This window comes from Toxorhynchites rutilus, chromosome 2 (assembly GCF_029784135.1).
Source record: "Toxorhynchites rutilus septentrionalis strain SRP chromosome 2, ASM2978413v1, whole genome shotgun sequence".
In the NCBI taxonomy this organism is placed as follows: Eukaryota; Metazoa; Arthropoda; class Insecta; order Diptera; family Culicidae; genus Toxorhynchites; species Toxorhynchites rutilus.
The window spans coordinates 343,201,153-343,215,977 of NC_073745.1; the positions used below are offsets into that span (position 1 = coordinate 343,201,153).

The window sequence follows — 14,825 nt, forward strand, 5'->3', positions numbered from 1 at the left end:
GAGAGCTCTTTCGCTTGCATGTTATTTTCAATGCCAAGAGGAACTGTCAGATTATTTTGCAGCAGCGATATCTTTCCGGATTCTTCTCGAAGTCCACCACCAGTGGTTAATGTTAACTCGATAACCACCTGTTAATTGCACATGATTGAAAAACCACAAAATCAATTGTATTTGGTCGCAGTATTATATGGATAGAAAACGTTAAAATAAACTCTTTCGCTTGAATGTAATTTTCAATTCCCAAGGGATCTGGCAGATTATTTTTCAGCAACGATAATATCTTTCCGGAATCTTCTCGATGCTGGATGGCAACCAAACAAAAATAGTTCCGCGCGTGTATGTGTGTGTGGTGGCTGCTCCGATGTCTCAATCGGAACCGTTTTTCGGTGCTGATACTCTCATGGTCACCTTCTTTTCTTCTCCTGCCTCCTGGCTTTTCTGCCCTCCCTCACAGTTCCAAACAAACTGCATGTCTTTCAGGTCAGGTCAGGCTAGGCAATGAATCCATCGATCCCTTGATTCCTCGCCGAAAAAGAATAATTTTCAGAAGCTTTCCTGTTAATTGCGATCAATTGAAAAATCACAAAACCAAATGTATTTGGTTGCATTGTTATATGGATAGAAAACATTAGAATAAATTCTTTCTCATCAATGTAATTTTAAATTCCCAGGGGAACTGACAGAGTATTTTTCAGCAACGATTAGTTCTTTCCTGATTTTCCTCGATACTCGAAGCCCACCAGTGGTTAATGCTAACTCAATAACCACAAATAAGCACTTAATTGAAAAATATTTGGTCGCAGTGTTACATGGATAGAAAACATTAAAATGAACTCTTTCGCATGAATGTATTTTTCAGTTCTCAGGGGAACTGGCAGATTATTTTTCAACAACGATTGCATCTTTCCTGAAATTTCTCGATGCTGAATGGCATCCAAACGAAAAGAGTTCCGCGCGTGTATGTGTGTGTGTTGGCTGCTCCGATGTTTCAAGCGGAACCGTTTGTGGCATCACTCTCCTCCTGATGGATTCCCTTTCGGCCTAAGGTGCGATGATAAACGAAGAGCTTCACCACAACAGCGACAACATGCTCCAATCACTGTTCAATTATAACTGAGTGAATTTCCGATTGGCGCTCGCTTATATACCGATTGGTGATTTCAATAGCCTGTTTTGAAAGCAATTTTAAGACTATTGAAACAAGTTTTTGGATCAAAAAGTAACAAGTATATAACGCGTAGACATTTTATCTTTAGAATGAAGTGTTAATCATACCATTTCGTTCAGCTGTTTAGGAGCTATTAACGCTCAAAATCTCGGTCTCCTGCGTAACGCTTTCGTTTTCGAAACTTAGATTTTACACCCCGGTATAGAAATGAAAGACGTAGTCCTACGTCAAAAAGGTCACATAAAAATCCTCTTGTTGCTCAGGTTTACGCGCAAAAATCGCGCTTATTTCATTCCTAAATGGGATTGATGCTATGCATGAATTTCATTGTGTGTGGCTCTCGACGAGCGGACTTAAATACATGTACATGAATCTTTCTTCCCCCAGCCGTTATGTGGGGTTGGATGAAACTTCGTTGCACACGAAGGTCGTACGGAGGATTTCTGCTTCGCAGTGGTGTGCTCATCAACCCATTCTTGCACAAGCTTTATGCTATCTCGAGATACTTCTTCTTGCACTTGCAGATTCATCAGCTAGCGACCCAGCTTGTATTTCTCCTGGAAATGCTTCCTCTGCAGCGCTAATTGCCTCTGTTCCAACTCTAACTGCTTCTGGTCTAATTCTTTCTGTTCTGTCAGGCATTTGCGTTGCAAAATCTGTCCTCCGACTTGACGTGGTCGTTCCCATCGTAACTGGCATTGGCGGTGGTTAACAACGCGGGCAAATTGAATCTGTGTTCGCTACAGATGCATCGAACCTGGCACATAGGCGCGGCACTAATATCTGTCAATAGCACTAAGTTCCGTCATATGGTCTCAGGAAGCATGAGGGACAGATTTGATATTGCTCAGTTTTTTTACGCGGTGACCGCGTTAAAAAAACCGCGTTAATTGGAAAATCCGCGTAAAAAAAACCGCGTTAATTCGAAAATCCGCGTAAAAAAAACCTCGTAAAAAAAACCGCGTAAAAAAAACCTGGGTGTATGCAATAAAGTCCATTTGACGGGGAAGAATAAAATGCGATAGTCAAGTCGGTGAAATAGCAATTAAACGCCCGACTGACTGTTGAGTCATGTTTACGGAGAAACTGCTGGAAGAAGCCCAAACTCATTTCCAATTAAATACGCAGGGGAATTTTTTCATAGTCCTATGACTATCTTCAATTGAATATGACTGCCAATCCTTGCTTGTATTGATTCAAATACCAAAGCTTTTAACATGATGGATTAATAATTCAGGCTACAAAAATTGGAACGTCTCAATATTTGGAAAACTGATACTTTTCAAAATTATTCTTCAAAAGGTAAATAAAATAATAAATTATATTTTTAGCATGTTATTCTTCCAATATTGTATTTCATAATAATGGATAACAGATACAAAATACATTTAATTGCATTATGTATGGGAGAAACAATTGAACAGAACATTATATTCAATGCACTGAGGGGAACATAATTTCAAAACCTAGCCATCGCATAACTAAAATAGATCCCACTCTATTGTAGTATATTGAGTGTTTGGAACATTGATGGTTTCCACCGACGAAATTTCTTCAATTTGCACCGCGGATTGGCTGCTGTCTTTCGCCTTTCTTTCGTAGACCTTCTTTAGACCCAAGTGTACTGCCCGTTTGTGTGCATTAAGTTTGGTCCTAGAATGGAAAACTTTGTCACATTGGTCACATTCGAGCTCCTCTCCTAGCTTGTGGAAATTTAGTTTGTGAACCCGAAGAGAATTGCGTCTCAGTTCTGCACCACACAAATCACACGCCACCATCTCATGTTTGTGTGAATGAGTCACGAGCAATTGATTGGAGGCAAAGGCTTGTCCACAGACAGCACAGACGAAGGTTTTCTCCTCCTCACTGGCATGTTTCCGAGCTAAATGGTCCATCAGATTGCGCTCGGTGGCAAACTTTGCCTCGCACTGTTCGCATCCGATCAGCTTCTGATGGGTTGCGATGTGTTGCAAAATTCGATGCTTACTCTTCAAAGGTCTGTCACAACATTTGATGAAAAATACCTCTCCTGGGTGACATTGTCGAAAGTGGGTGCGTAGTTCCTGATATGAAGGGCCTGTGTATTCACACAATTCGCATATCATGTTGTAGAAATTCTCAATAATGGAATCATTCTGTTCCGGATTTTCGTTTCTAGCACCTCGAGGATAGTTACTGCTAGGAAATATTGTTGGTAACAATTTTTTATGCCGCACCAAGTGTAGAATTACTCGATGTTTTTCAAAGAATCTGGTTTCGCAACACTCGATGAAAAGTCTCTCCTTTGGATGACATGAGAGGAAATGGTCGCGTCTTTCCTTGTAGCTGTTCAGTTGAACCATACACGCATCACAATTAAGTGGACTATGCTTGCTTATCAGATATTCCTGCATAGCACTTAGCAACTGCACTTGTTCGGTCGATTTGCACTTGGGTACTTCAGAGGGCAGTTCGAAGCCACCTTCTATCAGTTCCTCGCGGAAATCTTTAATCAGAGGATAATAGGCTGCCTTAAATTGTTTACAAACTGAAGCTGTCCTTCCATTGGCAATGTGTTTCCAGTGCTTATTCAAGTGAAGCATCATACTTATACGAAGACTGAAACGCTGTCCACAGCAAGAGACGAAATATTTAGTATCTGGATGGTTTTGATGAAAGTGTTCGCGACGTTTAATTTGGTCAGCAAATTTAGCCCCACACAATTCGCAATCCAAACTGAAAAAAGTCCGTATCAAGAAATCCTGTGCCTTATACATATTTTTCTGCTCCCTGCAGTTTCCCTTCAGTGCTAGTTCAATATTTGGGAGTGGTCCATCATAATCTTTCAGCACATTTTTAAAATCTGTTAACATTGATCCGAAATTAGCCGCCATCCTTCGGTTCCATGATGATTCATGTTTCTGCTGCTTCCCCTTACCGATTGCAACGTGTTTTTCCAGGTGACACGAAATTCGATATTCACCGATAAACTTTTGTTCGCAGCACACAATATAGCACTGTTTTCCGTGAAATTTTCGAAAGTGAATTTCCAAATTTTGATACGTATTCTGGTCCTGCTGGCATATATCGCACACCATACTGAAGTACTGACTGATTGTATCTTTGTTGATGCTTTCTTGTATCTCGCAATCAATCGTATCGTTGTTTTCCACGGTTTCTTCAATAATAAGCTCTGAATGTTCCATTTTGTTCGATTCCATATTTCCAACATCCGTTTCCTTTGCTACCGCTGTTTCGTCTGTTGTTTGTTCGTACAGCTTTGATTGATTTTTGCGAACCTCACAGGAATATTCATAAAATTGGCATATTATCTCCACACATTTTGGGCACACGCCATCTGGCAGGCCATACATTTGTTTAATCTGAAAAAAATATTTAGAGGATTCCACTATTTACTCAACGGAAGATAACATCCGCAAATACCTCGAATGTAAAGACGTGTTCCATCTTGTTTTTCATTATTCGAATATTGTAGTTTTTCCGTAGCAACTGAAATTCTTTTAAACACAAACGGCAACTGTCCATTTTCAATGAACGTTGGAAGATTTGTTTAAAATTTGCGTAAAATGACTGGCTGAACACAACCGTTCGCCAATGTAAATATTATCGGTGTTTTGACAGTTCGAGGAAAATAATAACAAAAATTGGATCCACATCGAAGTTCGTAACCAATGAGTTACATATAGAGGTGGAGCAGTAGACGAAGTGTATCTGTATTGGCAAGCAAAATACCGTGTCGTAATTATTTGCATTCAATATGGAATGTATATTGAAGGAACAAAACAATGTTGAAAGTACTCACGGTTGCATGATAATTTGAGCCAAAATTATCATGAAATCATTCAACTGGTTGTTTTTTAACAGATGACAATTATATCGTGGCTTATTTCAATTATTCATGTGGTAAAAAGGTCCAGAGAGCAGTCGTATGCTTAGTTCTCGAAAGCAGTAACATTTTCGGTGAAATTTAGATTAATTGGCGATTATCGACTCACAATATACACACCGCCACCGAGAGCCTTCGAAACATCAACTTCATAACGGTAAAATAATGAAACTTCGTTTTTTTCTATGAACGTGGAGAGTCAAAACGGCACATGGAAATATCACTTTTATCCGTCTTTTTCGACGTGATTTCACACATATTCACTCCACACTATCACATTAGCCTCATATTCAGCGGTAGCTCTACAAAAATTTATGTTTTTAATTGATAAATTACTTCCTGAAAATAACATTTTTACATGGATACGGTGGGCAATCAAAGATAAACACAACGACTGACGTCACTATTTGCGAAATAGTTAAGGCAGCGCATGCTATGTCGCTCGAAACTCTATCATTTTCATTACCTTTTTCCCAGGACATTGGTTCGTAACAATGTGAATAGAAGTTTATCAGGTGAGCCAATAGATCAAAACCACTTTGGGCTCACTTGAAAAGTTACAGTTTTGTATATAAAAAACCTAAAAACACACATTATGCTATTTATAAACAACTTGCAATACGTTACAGCCACTAGCATTACCGAAATCGCTTTCTGTATAAGCAAGCTTGATGTTTTTCTTTTTGGTTATCAGTATGTATGTCTTTTCCTCTTATCTCACCATCGGCTACTCACGACAGCCTGTCGAACACCAGTTGCTGTTCTTGGTCATTATGCACAGTGCGTATGGCAACTCTCGGTTGAGGCAATGGTACTTCATGTCTTGAGAGAGAGTAGAGCCAGCTCGCGTTTGTTGGGATCACCCCTATTTCAATGAGAACCATTCACGGTGAACCAGGATTCTAGAAGGGGAAGTATTGTATTCCGTAGAAAATTTAAACTATCAGGCCCTATTATGTAAATCGAATCGAGAAGTAGATACAATCACTATCACACAGGGCAAAATTTCGTATTTCGTAAATCGAGATGATTTCTTACCAAGCTCGAATTTCATGTATTGCAATTGCATATACACTCGAGAAAAAAATTAGAGGAACAGAGTGCGAAGTCAGAAATTTTAAGGGGTTTTTATTTTACATGCTGTAATTTCGTGAAAAATCAATGTATATCGATGGAATGCACTAGGACTTCCATAAAGATGTCCGATTTTTTAGATCGATCTTTTGCACTCGAGAAAATCGATTTTTTTACTTTCGATATTTTCGATCTTTTTGTAGATTTGTTTTTCAGTATACATCAATTTTTTATCTCACCAAAGACCACTTTATATTTTTTTAAAACATAATTTCAACATTAGGATTGCTTCTTCTACGATTTATTTCTGTACAAATGCTGACAGAGACAGAACTAGCGGCAGCTACTGAGGGAGTGAACTGTAACCGGTTGCGCATAGGATCACTGAACCTGATGTTGACATCAATTACAGGCGAAACATTGTTTCCTAAATCTGGCGCCAAAATCAAGAATCGGCTTCGACTAAATTGTAGATGTATGGCACGTTTGGCTTTTGTGGGTTCATTGTCAGCTGAGTTCTATGCGGTTGGTAAATTTCTAATGTTTTTTCGATTAATTTATTTCATAAAACGACTAACTCATGGCACAAGATGAATGCACTGTGGCTATGGTCTTAATGCTGAGGAACAAAACAAAATGCTTTTGATATGTGAATAGAAATTTCAAATTGGATTTCCTTTTCAAAGAAAAGACATATAGAACAAGCAGGTAAATCGAAAAAGAGTTTTTAATTTTTCTAAAATATATTCGGCAAAGATCGATTCTTTGCTGCCGATTTAATCCGTGGATCGATCCCTACGCCGTTTGGAAACTAGATTTGATAAGATCGATCTTTTTAATAGAAGTACCGGTAAGCTTCTTCGTTTTTTCAAAAAATAAGGCTTTATTCTGCACAAATGATTACAAATTTAATATTCAAAGTATTGCCCATCGCTAGTCACAACTTTTTCCCATCTTTCTGGCAATTCACGGATCCCTGTGCGGGAATAATCGGCCGGTTTGTCGGCTAACCACGAATCGATCCAATTTTTGACTTCATCAAAATTGGAGAAGTGCTGGTCAACCAGACTATGTTGCATCGATCGAAAAAGATAGTAATCGGACGGAACAATGTCTGGAGAATACGGCGGGTGAGATAGGACCTCCCATTTCAGTGTTTTCAAGTATGTTCCGCGACATGCGGCCGAGCATTGTCATGCTGCAAAATAATTTTATTGTGTTTTTACTTGTATTGTGGCCGTTTTTCTTTCAGTACATGGCTCAAACGCATCAATTGTCGTCGGCAGAGGTCTCCCGTAATGGTTTCATTCTGTTTTAGCAGCTCATAGTACACCACACCCAGTGAAAAATTTCTCTATTGAAAGAAAAATTTTAACGCTTTCGCGTGAGTTCTGTTACAATACTAAAAAATTTATTCAAAAGTTTCACAATATATACATGGTTCCTTAAACTAAGATTGACGAGGAACATCTCCTCTCTCTCTCTTGAAAACCGATAACATATCGGTTTCGTTTAGATCATCTACCTTCCTTGTCCCTTCTTCTAGCGTATGGTAACGTGCAGTCTGAGACGGCTGCACTACCCTAAGAAAATACCTTAAGTTTATAGCACCTCGTCGGTGCGCCTATCTTATTCTTGGATTTCCCCTTTCCATCCTTCGCTCTAAATAACATCCTTTTATTTTATTACACCCTGCTGGTGTATCTGGCTGAGCGCAGCTAGGGATGGAAAAGGGTAATAAAAATGCATCCTAAATGATGCATGCATTAAATTGTTTACCGGACGCTATTTAAATATTCGTCCATTCTGAATTTATGACCGGCAATAATTTCGAACTACAAGCGTTTTCTAGCCTAACAAAACACTTGAGCTCTTACATCTTTTAATTGCCTTACATTGGTCCTTTCTAAACGTTTCTATACCTCGCTTGGAGGTCTTTTCTAAATATAATCTCAAATAGTGCTTATCTTATGGATCTCTAACTCGATTCGCGATAAGCCTCAGCTGTCCGTAACATTCCGGACTCCGTAAATCTACTACATAGATTTACCAAATTCTTCAGTATTATCATTCTTTTCTACATTTTAATTTAAATTTTTGATAGTCGTTCTACATGTTCTAAATCATATACATTTGCTTGAACATATTTCCATCTGTAGCTGTATCGCTTTATTCTGTGTTTTATTGTGTGATTTGATTTCACTCACATTATTATCTTTTCCTTACACTTACACTTACAAGTTTATACTAGAAAACATAACTTATTATTTGTTTTATTAATAATAGTATTTTTTGTTTCATTTTTATTCTGCATACAGTTATGCAAACTAATCGTAAACATTCGTAAATTTCGAATAATTGCTCTCACTAGTAATTTGATATAACCGTTAATTATATAAACTAACTTCAAGTTTCTTTTTGGAAAATTATTCATTGAGGTTCAGTGTTATATAATATTTTCCATTAAAGGAAATGCAAATTACATTTTCTTTTCTCTTATAAGATTTTCTTTCATCAAACACAACGTTCTATTTTAATGCTAAGTTATCTCGTTGCCAAGAAAGGAATCTTGAATCCAACATCCCTTTGCTAGTTGTCTTGTTACATTGCTGATATTGTTTTTCTCAAAACATCCTTTTGAAATAATTAGTCAATGTGCTAATCTTTTGGTAGTACAATTACCGTTCCTTCAGCAAGTATTAACATTAAAGTTTGTCTCTGAATACTAAATCCAATTTTAAAGCCTCAGTTCTCATGTAACTGTTCCGACTAATCATATAATACGACTGATCGTAGCTCACATAAACTTTTTCAAGTCGTTTTCTTTATGCATGCAACTCATGCTCTCATAGTGTGATATACTTTGAAATACATTTAAAAATTTCATTCAATTTTTTTTCCTGTTACTTGTATTCAAATAACTCATAATGTCATCTACATTGTATAGTTAACCATCTCCAATCTTTCCCTCAGTTAAGACTGGAAGCTATGCTTTTAATATTCATTTGAATAATGCATTGATCATATTCTCAGCAACTCACATGCTGAGCTTCGCAAACCACTTGTTTAAAAAATCTTTCTTCAGCATCTCACATGCTGTATTTCATCAACCGACTTACTGGTGATGTTGTTACTCTCAGCAATCCACTTGCTGAGTTTTAAGCAATTCACTTGCTTAAAAAAGAAACTTTTGGTTTTGACCCCTTCAGCAAATCACTTGCTGAAGGTTAAGCAATCCTCTTGCTAACAAATCAGTCTTCCAAATTCTTCATAGCTGTATTTTTAATTTTTTCTACCATCAACTAATTTACAGTTGATATCGCTCCTTTCAGCAATTCACTTACTGAGCTTTGAGCCAATCATTCGTATAGAAACTGGCTTCAGCATATCACTTGCTGCGCCATAATTTTTTCTTTAGTGGTCAATGTATATTTTTCAGCAGAATACTTGCTATACTTTTAACCCATCAGAGTAATGTTTTTAGCATTCCAAATGCTTGACGCTTGACCAGACAGTCTCTTCTTTTTTGCTCTAATTGATATTTTGGACCTTACAAGTTATCATTTTATTGGGTCCATTTTATAACGAAACAATTGTATCTTAAATTGTATTAAAGTCTTTCAGCAGCTCACTTGCTGAACTTCAAGCAAATCATTTGCCTAAAAATATTTTCTAATTAATTCAGTTAACAGTTTTGTTAAATTTCCATTTTAAGATTTTCGTCTTTATATTTTATCAAGCTTAAGATTTTCTATACTTTATATAGATATAAAGAATATCAACATATTACAAACGTTGAAAAACAAACTTTCCAACCTCTATATTAGAGAGTTTATAGTTTTGATCTACGGTAATAATTTCCCTATCTGGGCCATAATTTTGCAAATTGCGGAAACATATAATGAAAGAATCCGAACTTATATCTTGCGCTAACTCAAGATGTATTGCTCTCGTTGTCATACAGGTAAATAGACGCCCCTAATACTTAGGAAACAGTCTTCTAAAGATTTGAAAGTTATTCAGAGCCATAATTTTTCAATTATAAGTAGTCCTATTTTATACGAATCTATGGCTTTTAACTATAACGATCGCATTATTTTATATGTGTTGCCCTATGACTAAATATTGTCAACATGTCACAAATTTTGCAAAATAGAATATTCATCATATTTCGTTAATGATGGTACAATAGTGTAACTCGCGGTTACAGAGTGGAAGTCGTTTTTGATACGACGTCGAGGATACTGGTAATCTGGGGTACAGTATTTATCGAGATTTCCAATACTATAATTATCGACTGAATATGATTTTCTATTGTGGGAATTATTTCTCCTTGGAAGAAATGAAGATTCATTTATAAACAATTCCTTTGGTGTTATTTCTGGCGCTACCTTCCTCGGAGGCTCAATAACACAAATCTCTATATTTGTTGAGTTTTCAAATTGTATGTTAGCATCTTGTGATGAATCATCCATCTTGATGATAACACTTTTGGTTTTACATTGGCTCCCAATTTTTGGGATGAACTTTGCACTTCTAAGGAATTTTTTAAAACCTTCACGCCAGGCTTTCGTCTTCAAATAAAATTTTGCTAATATTTTTGTTCTATTTCTGAGGACTACTTCCTCTACTGCTACAGGTGGTTCTATTTCTTCAAACCGTTTTTCAGTTGGGTATTTTATTTTCTGTTCAACAATCAGTGTTGCAACAGAATTCTTAATTAATCCAGTAGCTGGCCTTTCCCATTCTGGATCTTGAAGGTTGATAGATAGTTTTTCTATCTTAAAATTTTTAGCGTTTCCATTATTGGAATCCGCTATTTCTTTATTTGCAGATATCTCATCCGCCCTGACTTCATGCATCACGCATGGTTTTTTCTTTTCCGCCATAATTCCTCTTTCTGTGGAGGTTTTCGTATTTTCTTCTATTACAGCCCATACATCTGTGATGATACCCGTTTTGCCTATTGCGGGCAAACTATTCTCATAATCAGATTCGCGTTTTGCGACTGATATGGTTTTAAATGGCTCTTTCCTCACTGGGAATGAGCAGCCATCTTCACCGCTCTGAGGACTAACATCTCCTAGTTTTTCATTCATTTCAACTTGTATCACTTCAAGTTTGTCTTCATCATCTGAATCTTCTGACTCAGATGAATTGTCATTTTTCCTCCTCATATACCTAGCCAACTTAGGGTTCCACGGAGGAGGTGCAATTAATCTGGTTACTTTAGATGATTCAAATACTTTGTCATCTGAATCATTACCTTTCCTCCTGCAATCAACTAGATCAGGATTCCAAGGAGGAGGCATTTTTAATTGATGGCATTCCTCTGAGTTTCTAAACTCAGATTCAGAATTGCCATTTACTCGCCTATGCAATTCACTAATTACCCTAAATGGAGGCGGCTTGGTTGGCATATCCTCCTTATAATAATTTCCCCACCCACTAGGATATATGCTAGTAGCGAGTATTCCTATTAAGTCACTTATTCGCACTTTCTTCGAATAATTATATTCTAGATCTGTGCATTTGACACAGATCCACCGATCACCCGTTAGAGGGGCTTGCTTTAGATTAGTGCAACTCAAGTGGAACCATCGCTCACACTCGCAACAATAAATCATCTGTTCCTCATCAGACTCGTGACATAGGTGACAGTGACCCTTCACATTACGTGTGAAGTATTTAGTGGTAATCATCTTGTATGTGTTTTCCATATTCCTACTAATTTTATTGTTTATATTTTAATGTTGGCTCACTTGACCGTACGAATTTATTCCTTTATCATTTCTTTGCTCTCTTGGCCCCTATTTTAAAAACTCCCATGGTTGCTATCGCAACCCCTATAATTCTTAATATAGATTAATTCTATACCTGTTTTTCGATTAACTCATCTGGTGCTGGGATACTACTGCTGCTGCTGGTGCCGACTGGTTCTTGAGTGGTCCAAACCTTCTGGCTCGGATTGTTCTTGTCACTTCTGATAGTGCCAATGCTGGTGCTGCTGCATCTAATGCCACCGCTTGCTTCTGGTTCCGCTGGTTGACAGTTCCTGGTATCTCTAGCGATGGTCTCTCCGATTGTGCCGAGGATACTGCTGCTACCTCTTGCTTCTAACTCCACGACCACGTGCTGCTGCGGCAGTTGGTCATATTTATAATAACTGCCTTCTGGTACTTGAATTAACATATATTTATGTGTGTATATAGCATCCACTGCTTTAGTAAAGTTCGCGAAACGAATACACTCTTTAGGCATCCACTGCCTTAGGAAAGTTCGCGAAAAGAATACACTCTTTAGGCATCCACTGCCTTAGGAAAGTTCGCGAAAATAATACACTCTTTAGGCATCCACTGCCTTAGGAAAGTTCGCGAAAATAATACACTCTTTAGGCATCCACTGCCTTAGGAAAGTTCGCGAAAATAATACACTCTTTAGGCATCCACTGCCTTAGGAAAGTTCGCGAAAATAATACACTCTTTAGGCATCCACTGCCTTAGGAAAGTTCGCGAAAATAATACACTCTTTAGGCATCCACTGCCTTAGGAAAGTTCGCGAAAATAATAAACTCTTTAGGCATCCACTGCCTTAGGAAAATTCGCGAAACGAATACACTTTTTAGGCATCCACTGCCTTTTGATAAAATTCACGAAAGAAATGCACTTTTTAGGCATCCACTGCCTTTGAGAATTCACAAATTCACACTTCTCGCATTCACTGCTGAGAAGATTTCACGAACATCACCTCTGGCATCCACTGCCGAGAAGAGTTCGCAAATTAACACATTTTGTACTTAAATAAAAGGAAAAACTTGCTCCTCTCTGGAGCCACCATGAAAAATTTCTCTATTGAAAGAAAAATTTTAACGCTTTCGCGTGAGTTCTGTTACAATACTAAAAAATTTATTCAAAAGTTTCACAATATATACATGGTTCCTTAAACTAAGATTGACGAGGAACATCTCCTCTCTCTCTCTTGAAAACCGATAACATATCGGTTTCGTTTAGATCATCTACCTTCCTTGTCCCTTCTTCTAGCGTATGGTAACGTGCAGTCTGAGACGGCTGCACTACCCTAAGAAAATACCTTAAGTTTATAGCACCTCGTCGGTGCGCCTATCTTATTCTTGGATTTCCCCTTTCCATCCTTCGCTCTAAATAACATCCTTTTATTTTATTACACCCTGCTGGTGTATCTGGCTGAGCGCAGCTAGGGATGGAAAAGGGTAATAAAAATGCATCCTAAATGATGCATGCATTAAATTGTTTACCGGACGCTATTTAAATATTCGTCCATTCTGAATTTATGACCGGCAATAATTTCGAACTACAAGCGTTTTCTAGCCTAACAAAACACTTGAGCTCTTACATCTTTTAATTGCCTTACATTGGTCCTTTCTAAACGTTTCTATACCTCGCTTGGAGGTCTTTTCTAAATATAATCTCAAATAGTGCTTATCTTATGGATCTCTAACTCGATTCGCGATAAGCCTCAGCTGTCCGTAACACCCAGCTGGTCCCAACAAATTGACAGCATAACCTTCCGGCCGTGAATATTCCACGCGGATGTCGATGTTGATGCATGGCCGGGGTATCCATACGTTTCCCGACGTTTAAGATTGTCGTAATGGACTCATTTTTCATCGCCAGTAACGATTCGATGAAAAACCCATTTCTTTTGTGCCGTTGGAGCAATGAAAATGGCTCATTCAATTCATGCGGCACCCAATGTCCTATCTTTCGGATCATCTCCATTGCTTTCAAACGATCGGATATGGTTTGCTTAGCTATTCCAAGTGTATCTGCAAGTTCTTGTTGCGTTTGTGGCGTATCTTGATCGAGTAATCATCAAATTTTTAATTGAAAAAAATTACCACTTTTAAACCGTGTAAACCACGTCTGACAATTTCGCTCAGTTGGAGTATAGTCATCATGAACTTCCACCAAACTGCGATGATTTTTATTCATATTGAAGTAATGAAGTAACTCAATTAAAAGTAAGCAACTGAATATAGTTCATGAAAGTAAAAAGAGCTATAAAATAACATAAAAACGTATTAATCGATTGTGGTTAATTGGAGTAAGAATCAGAACATAGCATAACTACATGCTCGAAACAAACATATTTTTTACATTTCATGCAGTTGTTGCGTGTTTTTCGGATCTTTTATCGAAGAGAAAAATGTATAACGACCTTCTAGATAATTACTAGATGATAAAGGTTCTGGAATATAAAGTTTGCATATTTCTAATATTCTTTGTCTCTATATTCTTGGTAAACTAAGAATTAATACCTTTTTTTAGATGGGGCATAAAAAGATGATATAAAAAGATTTCTAGTAACTTCCTTTTCTTTTTCTTGTTTTCTTGTCGATATTGTTCATTTTAAAAAAAAATATCCTCGAAACTGTAATTGTTAAAAATTACCATAAGCCACCGATTAGTTTATAGTTTACTGTTTAGAATTCTTCCACAAGTGAAATTCTCTCACAAGTGTGTATATGTATGACCATTATATTTAGCGAATAACTATACGAAAGTCAAACATTTATATTTTGCTTTTGAACGTATGAATCTAACGACGAATATATCGACGAATAGGTAATATATGGATTCGTTCAATCCAGTTACAAGAGTAACTGAAATCAAATGAGAATAGTCCGGTAATGATCTTATGCATTATATTCTAAAAATA

At 37.3% G+C, this 14,825-nt stretch overlaps 1 protein-coding gene across 1 annotated transcript; it reads right to left on the reverse strand.

The window, feature by feature from the left end:
• Positions 1-2,504: 2,504 nt before the first annotated feature.
• On the reverse strand, positions 2,505-4,777 carry LOC129768203 (PR domain zinc finger protein 5-like). The gene is made up of 2 exons (XM_055769682.1): positions 4,592-4,777; positions 2,505-4,530 (listed from the first exon to the last, which is right to left on the reverse strand). The coding sequence occupies exons 1-2, from the start codon at positions 4,691-4,693 to the stop codon at positions 2,650-2,652; spliced, it is 1,983 nt and encodes a 660-aa protein (XP_055625657.1). The 5' UTR covers positions 4,694-4,777; the 3' UTR covers positions 2,505-2,649.
• Positions 4,778-14,825: the final 10,048 nt, after the last annotated feature.

Coding starts and splice junctions, on each gene's coding strand:
- LOC129768203 (XM_055769682.1), bottom strand. CDS start 4,693: ATGGACAGTTGCCGTTTGTGTTTAAAAGAATTTCAGTTGCTACGGAAA. Junction 4,531..4,591: donor AACACGTCTTTACATTCGAG/GTATTTGCGGAT, acceptor TATTTTTTTCAG/ATTAAACAAATGTATGGCCT.